The following is an 11,973-nucleotide window of genomic DNA, read 5'->3' as shown; positions in this document are numbered from 1 at the left end:
GTTCTCTCTTTGTAAAATCTTCTGTTGTTCCTATGGGAAGTAAAATATAGTTGTTCTCCAACCAGGTGTAGTAGACAAGTGTCCGTTTCTTAGCCAAAATATAATCTTTAATATAAAATAAGACTATCCACATGCTCTATAATGGTAAAATATTTTCAAACATCTCACATTTGTTATATAAATAAGGACTGTATTTGATTATTTTTTATTGCCACCTAATAAATCCAGACAATAAACATAATTATCTCTACACCCAATAATGAGCATTGATTCCAGGACCACAGGAGAAGAGAAGACTTCTCCAGGAAGTTCATAAACACTTTGCAATTGTCCACTCTGAGATTCCAAGATCCACAGTTTCCCATCAGTAGATGCTGCTGCCAGCAACATTTCATTGCTGCCATTGCAGTTATGGAAAGCAAACGGTGTTGCATAGACCCTTGAAGTAGTTTCAAACTTCCACTGCAGGTGACCTTTCATGTTACAACAGTAGATAAAGCAATCATGGGAACCAAAAAATATTTTTTGCTCTGATGGTGAGGTACATGGGGATGAAAAGATTGGTCCACTGGTACAGAACTGCCAAACCTATAACAAGTAATAAAAATAAATATAATTCATTCATCTAATTGCTCCAATTCTCCCTTAAAGCTCTGTGAGGTTCTTAATGCAAATCTAAGAGATATAGGCTATTTGAATGGTAACTATACACAGACAAAATGGCTTTTTCTGAAAAGAAGCACTCTCACACTAGATCTCTGTCCCAGTGGTAAAATCTAAAATCTAAAACAAAATATACTGAAGTGTTGTTACCATGTGATTCACTGCCATGTATAATAAGTAAAATTAATTTTGAGCTCCAAGAGTTAGTATTATTCAGAGACACTGAGTTCAAAGGTAAAACTACATTGAGTTTTCAATATATCTTTTTTTTTTGAGATGGAGTCTTGCTCTGTTGCCCAGGCTAGAGTGCAGTGGCACGATCTCGGCTCACTGCAACCTCTGCCTACTGGGTTCAAGTGATTCTCCCGCCTCAGCCTCCCAAGTAGCTAGGACTACCAGTGCGTGCCACCACACCCAGCTAATTTTTTGTATTTTTAGCAGAGTTGGGGTTTCACCATGTTAGCCAGGATGGTCTCGATCTCCTGACCTCGTGATCCACCCACCTCAGCCTCCCAAAGTGTAGGGATTACAGGCATGAGCCACCACACCCAGCCTTAAATGTATCTTATTAAAATCTGGGCCAGGCGAGGTGTTTCATGCCTGTAATCCTAGCATTTTGGGAGGCCAAGGCAGGTGGATCACCTGCAGTCAGGAGTTCAAGACCAGCCCGGCCAACATGGTGAAACCCCGTCTCTATTAAAAATACAATAATTAGCCAGGTGTGGTGGCAGGCACCTATAGTCCCAGCTACTGGGGAGGGTGAGGTGGGAGAACCACTTGAACCTGGGAGGCGGAGGTTGCAGTGAGCCAAGATCATGCTACTGCATTCCACCCTGGGCGATACAGTGAGACACTGTCTCAAAAAAAAAAAAAATGTGAGACCAGTTTTCAATGTATCTTATTACAAACTATATATTCTTTTTTCCAAATGTAGGAAAAAAGAATTAATTGCGCAGAAAGGAAGAGTTTATGGGCAATGATAAAAAGTTGTAAGTTGTGGCCGGGCACGGTAGCTCACACCTGTAATCCCAACACTTTCAGAGGCCAAGGCGGGTAGATCACCTGAGGTCAGGAGTTTGGGACCAGCCTGGCCAACATGGTGAAACCTCGTCTCTACTAAAAATACAAAAATTAGCTAGGCGTGGTGGTGCACACCTGTAATCCTAGCTACACAGGAGGCTGAGGCAGGAGAATGGCTCTAACCCAGGAGGCAGAGGTTTCAGTGAGCCAAAATCATGCCAGTGCACTCTAGCCTGGGGAACAGAGCAAGACTCCATCTCAAAAAATAAAATTAAAAATAACAAAATTCATATGGAACCAAAAAGACCCAGAATAGCCAAAGCAATGTAAAAAGAACAAAGTTGGAGGCATCACAGTGACTGACTTCAAAATAAGGCTAAATGGCACTGTATTGGTATAAAAAATAGATAGCTCAATGTAATAGAATGGAGAACCTAGAAATAAAACCAAGTAGTTACAGCCAACTGAGATTTGAGAAAGGTGTCAAAAATACGCAATGGGGAATGGACACCCTCTTCAATAAATGGTGCTGGGAAAATTGGATCTCTACATGCAGAAGAATAAACCAGACTCCTCACTCTCACTGTATATAAAAATAAACTCAAGATGGATTAAAGACTTAAATATAAGACCCAAAACTAGTTAAAACTCCTAGAGGAAAACATACGGGAATCACTTCAGGACACTGGTCTAAGCAAAGCTTTCATGGCTAAGGCCTAAAACAAAAACAAAAATAGTTAAGTGGGACTATATTAAGCTAAAAAGCTTCTGCACAGTACAGGAAACAACAGAGTGAAGAGACAGCCTGTTGAATGGGAGACTATTCATCCAACAAGGGACTAATATCTAGAATATGAGGAACTCGACACAACAGTAAACAAACAAGTCCTATTAAAAAGTGGGCAAGGGAGATGAACAGACGTATCTCAAAAGAAAACATACAAATGGCTAACAGGTATATGAAAAAAACACTCAACATCACTAATGATCAGGGAAATGCAAATCAAAACCACAATGAGGTACCATCTTACCCAGTTAAAATGGCTGTTACGAAAAGAACATAACAAATGCTGGCAAGGATGTGGAGAAAAAGGAACTTACACTGCTAGTGGGAGTGTAAATTAGTGTAGTCATCATGGAAAATAGTATGGAGATTTCTCAAAAATCTAAGGAGAGAACTATCATACCCAACAGTCCTACTACTATTTACCCAAAGACAAGAAATCAGTATATCAAAGAGACAACCTTCACTCCCATCTCCCATGTTTACTGCAGCACTATTCACAAGAGCAAAGATATGGAATAAACTTAAGTGTCCACCAATGGATGAGTGGATAAAGAAAATGTATATATAGATGAAGTGAAATACTATTAGGCCATAAAAAACAAGGAAATCATGTCATTTGCAGCAACATGGATGGAACTGGAGACTTTTATCTTTTATCTTTTTTTTTTTTTTTTTTTGAGACAGAGTCTTGCTCTGTTGCAGGCTGGAGTGCAGTGGCGTGATCTTGGCTCACTGCAACCTCTACCTCCCGGGTTCAAGCGATTCCCCTGCCTCAGTCTCCCAAGTAGCTGGGACTACAGGCGCACACCACCATGCCCAGCTAATTTTTTTTTTTTTTTTGTATTTTAGTAGGGACAGGGTTTCACCATGTTGGCCAGGATGGTCTCGATCTCCTGACTTCGTGATCCTCCTGCCTCGGCCTCCCATGGTGCTGGGATTACAGGCGTGAGCCACCATGCCTGGCTATTGAAGATTTTATCTTAAGTGAAATTAAGCCAGGCCCAGAAAGACAAATATTGCATGTTCTCACTCATATGTGAGAGTTTAAAAAGTTGATCTCATGGAGGAAGAAAAGAAGTTGGGGGCCGGGCATGGTAGCTCATGCCTGTAATCTCAGTACTTTGGGAGGCTGAGGCAGGTGGATCACTTGAGGTCAGGAGTTCGAGACCAGACTGGGCAATATGGTGAAACCCCATCTCTACTAAAAATACAAAAATTAGTCAGGCATGGCAGCATGCGCCTGTAGTTCCAGCTACTTGGGAGGCTGAGGCAGGAGAATTGCTTGAACCCAGGCCAGCCTGGTGACAGAGCAAGATTCTGTCTCAAAAAAAAAGAAGAAGTTGGGGTGGGTTGGCTAATAAAAAAATAAAAACAGATTAATGAGTAAAAACATATAGTAAGAAAAAATAAGCTCTGATGTTCAATAGCGGAGTAGGATGACTATAGCCAACAACAATATGTTGTATATTTCAGAACAGCTAAAAGAGAAGATGTGAAATGATCCCAACACATAGAAATGATAAGTACTCAAGGTGATGGACACCACAAACACACTGACTTAATCATTATACAGTCTATGCATGTAACAAACTATCACATATGCACCCCATAAACAGGTACAAATGTCTGTATCAATTAAAAGAAACCAGGGGTTTTATTTCAACTTTCATAATCTCAGTAGAAGTTATAATAAAATATGCTAAAAACTGGTAATATTTTTAAAAATTGGGGGAGAGAGATGACAAAAGAAGTGTAACAGTGTTTGGGCAGAAATCTTTCAAATCTACTATGTCTTCTTTAAAAAATTAAGAAATCCATGGCTTCACAACTAAAATAGAACTACTTCTCAACATCTCAACACCATGAGTTGAATAATGATGTTTAAAATGGTACTTCAGTTGTCACCATCTGCTTTGCCTTTGAGAAAAATAAATTTAAAAAAATATATAAATAGAACTATAGATATATAAAATTTCTAGTCCTATTTTTATATATAAATTTATATAGATATATAAAATTTTTATATAGAAAATTTCTCGTTCCATTACCTGTTCTCCAAAGTGAGTAAAGCAGAGTAAATTCCCATCTACACAGCCAATACAAATATACTGTGAGCAACATCGTGGGGAAGAGAAGAGTGGTTTTCCACAGGAATGTTTCCAAATAATGTTCCCAGTAGCCTGTCATAGGAAAAAGCAATTCACAGCATTTTACATCATCCTACTAATCAGTTACCCTTTAAAAAACAAACTCATACATCTCCTAGGGGTAGAACTAAAATAGCAGAAAACGCTATAGGGGTAAGCAGACATAAATGAAGCTGGTATACATATATTAAATCAATCAGTGCTATTTATGAGAACTAGGAAAAAGGCTTGCAATAAAACCAGCAAAGAAAAACACTAGCACCTAAGAGCTATCCCTATGATGGACATAAAGTTCTTAATATGATGAAAAAAAATCTGTCAATTTTGAACCCGGGAGGCGGAGGTTGCAGTGAGCCGAGATCGCACCACTGCACTCCAGCCTGGGCAACAGAGCAAGACTCTGTCAAAAAAAAAAAAAAAAAAAAAAAAAAAATATATATATATATATATATATACACACACACACACATACATATACAGGAATTTAAATTTTCTTATCTTTCTAGATCTTGTATCAATCATTTTTAATGAATTCTAGTTTGGTGTATGTGGACTACTATAACTGAAAACTACTCAAACTTTCAGAGCTCAAAGCAAAAATTTCAAAAATTTAAAGAAAAGATAGGTAATAAAATCAATATGTATTATTTTATGCCTACAGGATTTATAGCCAGTAAAAGTCCTCCCAATGTAGCAAAATACAAATGATGTGGAATCGGGTTCAAACACGGAGAGGAAAAGACAGTTCCTCCACATTTTGACTTCCAAACACACTTCTTTCTCTGCAAATAAGAAAACAAATTAATTTGTTTTTGCTGATGGTTAACAAATCCATATATCCTACCCTTCATGATATTATGTCTGTTTAGTTAACATACGTTTTTTCTTTAGTATAAAATACATGCCTATTGTGGAGAATCATATTAATATAAAGACAAAGGACACCACCCAGAGACAACCAGTGTTAACATTTTAGCATTTTCTCATTTCTTTTTGGGGTATGGGTGTGTGTGTATGTCTGTGCGCACACATCTGAGAATATGTGTATATACACACACATGATTTAATATAGTTGAGATCATTCTGAATATACAACTTGGTATCACGTTTTGCTCACTGATTTTGTAATATTATTTAAATATAATTTTAATGCATAATATCCCATATGAACATAAATAATTTCTCTACCTTATCATTGAATGTTTTTTGGAATTTCTAGGTATTATAAACAACTTAGAAATAGGCATCTTAATGCATATATTTGACTGTTTCTGATTATTTTGCCAGGATTTCTAAAAAAATAATTTTATTGGACCAAGGATATGATATTGTTACCTATGGTCAAATCAAATCATTTTCATTAGAGGCCTCACTAGTTACAACCTCTTACCACTCTCATCAGCATTTAATGTTATGACGAATATGTTTCCTAATCTAATACCATTTGTTTCTCTATCTCAGTTTTTAATTTTCATTCCTTTGATTATTAAATTTATGAACTATTTATACACATTTACTAGTCATCTCTTCTTTGGGGTCCTGTGTATTTATGTCCTTTGTTTATTTTTCTATCTATCTGGATCTTTATATTTTCATAATTTGTATTTGATCTTCATTTTCATTAATATTTATAAACATAAATGAATTTCCACCTTTTTCACATTTATTTCAAAAATTTTCCCAGCTTAATTTCATAATTCTTATATAACATTTTAATTTTTATGTAATCAGGTCTTAAAATATCTTATTTTTTAAATATCTTATTGATATCTTCCTTTGTCATTTTTTTCTACTGTCAAGATGATAATCCTAAATTCTTTACATTCCAAAACTCTGAGTAGCACACTTATTTGTGGTAAATTTGGTAATGAAGTTAAAAAGGTCTTAAGATATTAAGACTTAATGCTTTATTCTTCCCAGACCACAGTGATAAGCTTGGGAAATAGTTAATATCTGTTCCAAGGCTCAACTGCACCTGAGAGTTACTCACTCTTCTTCTAAGTATTAGAAATTTAATGCTTCTATGCTTATGATATTAGACTAATGAGGTAATTTTTTTTTTTTTTTTTTTTTTTTGAGATACAGTCTCACTCTGTCACCCAGGCTGGAATATTGTCACAATCTTGGCTCACTGTAACCTCCACCTCCCAGGTTCACCCAATCCTCCCACCTCAGCCTCTGGAGTAGCTACCATTACAGGCATGTGCCACCATGCCCAGTTAATTTGAGGTGAATTCTTACATAAATATCTAAAGCATATGCATGCTGGTCATGAGATCCAATGTAAATGAGTCCTGTGGTTGGATCCATGGTTGCTGAGCTTTTGACAGCATCTCCAGTAGTAAACATCCAGTATTTTTCTCCACTATTACTTTTCAGAACATAAACTAATCCATTATAACAGCCTGTCAAGAAACAAAGCACAAAAGATTTGATATAGATATATTACTGGAAAATAATTCTTTAGCCTATATCATGCTATTTATATTCAGTCCTCCTCTTATACATAGGCTCTATGATCAGCTTATCTGGCTTACATTTTAGCAATGTAAAGCAGAAACTGAATTAGTAATCACTTGTGTAAAATATCTATTTAGTAGATATATCTTGTCTTTTAAAAGTACTTCACTAATTTTTTTACATACTTATTTGTAAAAAGTGCTTCACTACTGAAAAAATAATAAAGCACACTGTGGTGGAGAGAGAGTTTTGATACATCTGGATTCAGATTTCATCACAACTATCAGTGGGCATTTAAATCACCCAGTGTTGCTAAGCCCCAAATTATTCATCTGCAGAATGTGGAGTCATCTACTTCCAGGGTTATTGTGACAATTCAGATAATGTGAATAAATGCCCAGTGCATAGAAGGTGTTTAAGAAGTGCTAACATTAACAGTCAATGTTCATTGAGCATTTACTATGTGTCAGGTGCTATTCTAAGTATGTTACATCTATTCATTTAATCCTCACAGTGAAGTAAGTACTATTATAACCACATTTTATAGATGATAAAATTGAAGCACAGAGAGACTAAATTACTGGGGAAAAATTACACAGTTCATATGTGGCAGAACCAAGATTTGAATCTAAGAAGTCAAGCTCTAGAGCCTATGCTCTTAACAACTAAACTACTTTTCCCAAATTGCTGCTATGGATGAGAAGACAGGGCAGGAGTCCTTGACCTTGGTGTAGTCAAAATAACCTAGCCGGAAGTAGAGATTGTTCAAATTTACAAAGTGAAGGTCACTGAATTCCCTGGAGATCATGAAAATCAAGAGAAGTAGAATTTGGGGACAGCTATTTAGGGCAATTTCATTGATGTCCACTCTCTAGATGGCTCTGCCTATGGCCACTGCCACTCATTTGAGACCCAATTCCCAATGTACTTTTTATGCTTTTTTTTCCCCTGGCAGTTATTAGTTAGTAGCAAGAGAGTAGTGACCAGCTCAGAGATGACAAAGAGAAATGTCCTACATAGTAGAGCACCCCAGAACTCACCTGGGTAAAGATTTCTGTCAATTCAGTTTAATTCCAAAAGACAATACAGAAGAAAATTTTTTGAACTTCGGTTAGGCAAAGATCGCTAAGATGACACTGAAAGCATGACCCATTAAAAAAATTAAAATGGACTTCATCAAAATAAAGGACTCCTCTTCAAAAGACACTATGTCACTATGCTAAGAGAATAAAACACAAGCCCCAGACTGAGAGAAAACATGCAAAACATATATCTGATAAATTATTTGTATTCAGAATACATAAAACAATTCTTAAAACTCAATTTAAAAAACTTAAAAATGGGAAAAAGATTTCAATAGACACTTCATAAAAGATATACAGATAGCAAAAGAGCTTATGAAAAGGTGCTCACCAGACATGGTGGCTCAGGTCTGTAATCCCAGCACTTTGGGAGGCTGAGGTGGGCAGATCGCTTGAGCCCAGGAGGTTGAAACCAGCCTGGGCAACCTGCAGAAGCTCTGTCTCTACAAAAGTTACAAACATTAACCAGGTGTGGTGGTGCATGTCTGTAGTCCCAGCTACTCCAGAGGCTGAGGTGGGAGGATCATCTTAGCCCAGGAGTTCGAGGGTGTAGTCAGCCATGATCACGCCACTGTACTCCAGCCTGGGTGACAGAGCAAGACCCTGTCTCAAAAAAAGGAAAAAAAAAAAAAAAAAAAAAAAAAAAGATGTTCAACATCACTAGTCAGTAGGGAAAGGCAAATTAAAACCACAATAAAACACCACTCATGATTATTTCAATGGCTATAACAAAAAAAAATTAAAGCTGACAATACCAAGTACTAGCAAGAATGTGGTGCAACTGGACCTTCACACATCGATGGTGCAAACGCAAAACAGTTTAGTCACTTTGGGAAACAATTCAGCAGTTTCTTATCCTTCAGCTGTATTACTGAAAGTGTCCTGCAGTATAATTTTTTTTTTTTTTTTTTTTTTTGAGACGGAGTCTCGCTCTGTCGCCCAGGCTGGAGTGCAGTGGCCGGATCTCAGCTCACTGCAAGCTCCGCCTCCCGGGTTTACGCCATTCTCCTGCCTCAGCCTCCCAAGTAGCTGGGACTACAGGCACCCGCCAACTCGCCCGGCTAGTTTTTTGTATTTTTTAGTAGAGACGGGGTTTCGCCGTGTTAGCCAGGATGGTCTCGATCTCCTGACCTCGCGATCCACCCGTCTCGGCCTCCCAAAGTGCTGGGATTACAGGCTTGAGCCACCGCGCCCGGCCAACTGTAGTATAATTTTTAAAATGCTGTTGTTTAAAGGGGAAGAAGGAAGAATCAAATTCAGATTCAAGTAGATTGCTCCTAGGATAGCACAAGTAGGAAAAGTTATTCCTAAGCCTTTAGTCTGAAAAGTTTTGATGAAGATTCCATGAGCATATAAAATGAAACCTAACATTTCTGGGAGAGTAAAAAGAGAGTTGTAGTCAGGGGAAGATAGTATACCCAGGACCCCCATATTCCTAATAAAGTCACCTATACCTTAATGAAACTGAGCAGCAGGTAGTAGCTAACACTTAATGAGCACTTTGAAAAAATGCTTGCCAGACATGGTGGCTCACGCCTGTAGGGAGGCTGAGGTAGGTGGATCGCTTGAGCCCAAGAGTTTGAGATCAGCCTGGGCAACCTGCAGAAACTCTAACTACAAAAAATTCAAACATTAGCCAGGTGTGGTGGCATATTCCTAGCAAGGCACCAATGGATTCATAAACAATTATCTCATTTAATTCTCCCAAAAGCTTGATAAAGATTCTGGTGGTTTTAAAATATGTCCAGGAGGCCTGGCGAAGTGGCTCACACCTGTAATTCCAGAACTTTGGGACACCAAGGCGGGTGGATCACAAGGTCAGGAGTTCAATACCAGCCTGACCAACATGGTGAAACTCCAACTCTACTAAAAATACAAAAATTAGCTGGTCGTGGTGGCGTGTGCCTGTAGTCCCAGCTACCCAAGAGGCTGAGGCAGGAGAATCACTTGAACCCGGGAGGCGGAGGTTGCAGTGAACGGAGATCACGCCACTGCACTCCAGCCCAAGTGACAGAGCCAGACTCCGTCTCAAAAAAAAAAAAAAAAATTCCATGAATTCTTTGATGCACTTCCTTTCAAGAGGCCCACATTGTTAAACAGCACAGGGTTGACTATTATTTTTTGACAGCAACCAAACCCATCATACATAGATTTTTTAAAAATTTAACTTGTGCCTATGAAGATTATTGTATGGTAATTCAATTTAACTCCACAAACTTCAAATTTAAAAACTTACCCACCACAATAAAGTTTCCACACTTAGATACACATGCTGAGGATTCAATTCGATCTCCCAAAAGCTGTTCCCATTTCACCTTCCCAGAGTAAAAGTCAACTGCCTTCATTCTATGAGAATGGGAACCAATGTACACAGTTGTAGATGACTTATCGAAAGTGGGTATTACAACCAGCGGTGAGGCATCTACACACTTGCCTGTGTCTGACCTCCACCTCACATGTAACTCCATTTCCTGAGTCCCTATCGCAGGTTTCCCCTCTTCAGAAACTTTCACAACATAGGATGGATCTTTTGACTTCCCAATAAGAACTGGAGAATTTAAGTCTTTCACATTTTGAATGTTGGTCTGTGAAATTGAATCAGAAGGATAGGCTGAAGAGCAATGTCCTAACTTTGTTGAAAACGTAGTGGTATTCAGAGACAAAATTTGACTCCCCCTGCTCAGTGCAACAAAAGCATTAATCTCATTGTGGCAACTTAAAGTCATGATAGCTTTCTGATGTAAAGATGTTCCACTGGCTTCCTCTTGATTAATGTCGCTGAGTTTCCTTTTTGTGGCACAACTCTTCCTGAATGTCACATCTTCATCTGGAAACACTGTTTGAAGAATGTGATTATAAATCTCTAAAATGGAACTGCTGAGAATAATTTCCAGAAGCCCAGGCACTGATGTACCAACAAGTTTTTCAATTTCACTGAGGAGCCGGATGGACTTTAAGGAATCTCCACCACTATTTAAGAAGAGTGACTCATCAGGAACCTTCAAAAGATCTTCCGGGAGATTCAGAGTAGACTACAGATGAGAGAATAGAGAAATATGTGACGTAAAGGTCTAAAATCAAAAGACTTCAACATTTACAGGTAATATAGAGAGATGAGAGTACCTACATTAATAATTAGAAATATAGGCTGGGCACAGTGGCTCACACCTGTAATCCCAGTACTTTGGGAGGCTGAGGTGGGTGGATCACCTGAGGTCAGGAGTTCGAGACCATCCTGGCCAACACAGTGAAACCCCATCTCCACTAAAACATGAAAATTAGCTGGGCGTGGTGGTACCCACCTATAATCTCAGGTACTGAGAAGGCTGAGGAAGGACAAACACTTGAAGCCAGGGGTGGAGGTTGCAGTGAGCCAAGATTGTGCCACTGCACTCCCACCTGGGCAACAGAGTAAATCTCTGTCTCAAAAATAATAATAATAACAATTATAAATATAAAATAAATACTTTTAATAATAAAATAAAGTTTTAAATTATTTTATTTATGCTAAAGGAGATCACTGTGCTACCAATTTTGTCACAAATTCACTCTAAAAGTACAAAATATACTTCCCTTTAGAGCTGTTTTCTTACCCATAAAATTGGGACAAAAACATCTGATTTATTAATTATAAAGCCCACAAGATACCAATAGCCAGTATTTCTATAATATGGGAATAATTTGTCTTTGGTTGCTTCATATAAATCAAAATTACTTTCCAAGAATCTAAAAAGGAAGTAGATGAGACTTTTATCTTAGATACCCTCTATTTTTAGATAAGGCTACACAATTACATCCTCTTTTCAGAACCCTT

The 11,973-nt window shown here is 37.9% G+C and overlaps 1 protein-coding gene across 8 annotated transcripts in view; it reads right to left on the bottom strand.

The window, feature by feature from the left end:
* Positions 1-81: 81 nt before the first annotated feature.
* The window catches only part of AASDH (aminoadipate-semialdehyde dehydrogenase), a 43,172-nt gene continuing 31,280 nt past the window's right edge, over positions 82-11,973 (bottom strand). For 7 of the 8 annotated variants that reach the window (XM_010355233.2, XM_030922211.1, XM_030922213.1 and 4 more), the window contains 5 exons: positions 10,396-11,191; positions 6,859-7,022; positions 5,277-5,399; positions 4,519-4,650; positions 82-588 (listed from right to left, as the gene is read on the bottom strand). In XM_010355233.2, coding sequence (XP_010353535.1) covers positions 199-588; positions 4,519-4,650; positions 5,277-5,399; positions 6,859-7,022; positions 10,396-11,191 — 1,605 coding nt within the window. In that variant the 3' untranslated portion in view covers positions 82-198. The remainder of the gene's footprint in view (positions 589-4,518; positions 4,651-5,276; positions 5,400-6,858; positions 7,023-10,395; positions 11,192-11,973) is intronic. The other variant, XM_030922203.1, reaches the window with a different exon arrangement.

The sequence above is a fragment of the Rhinopithecus roxellana genome, chromosome 2 (assembly GCF_007565055.1).
Source record: "Rhinopithecus roxellana isolate Shanxi Qingling chromosome 2, ASM756505v1, whole genome shotgun sequence".
Classification (NCBI taxonomy): domain Eukaryota; kingdom Metazoa; phylum Chordata; class Mammalia; order Primates; family Cercopithecidae; genus Rhinopithecus; species Rhinopithecus roxellana.
This window is presented reverse-complemented; position numbering and strand designations above follow the sequence as displayed.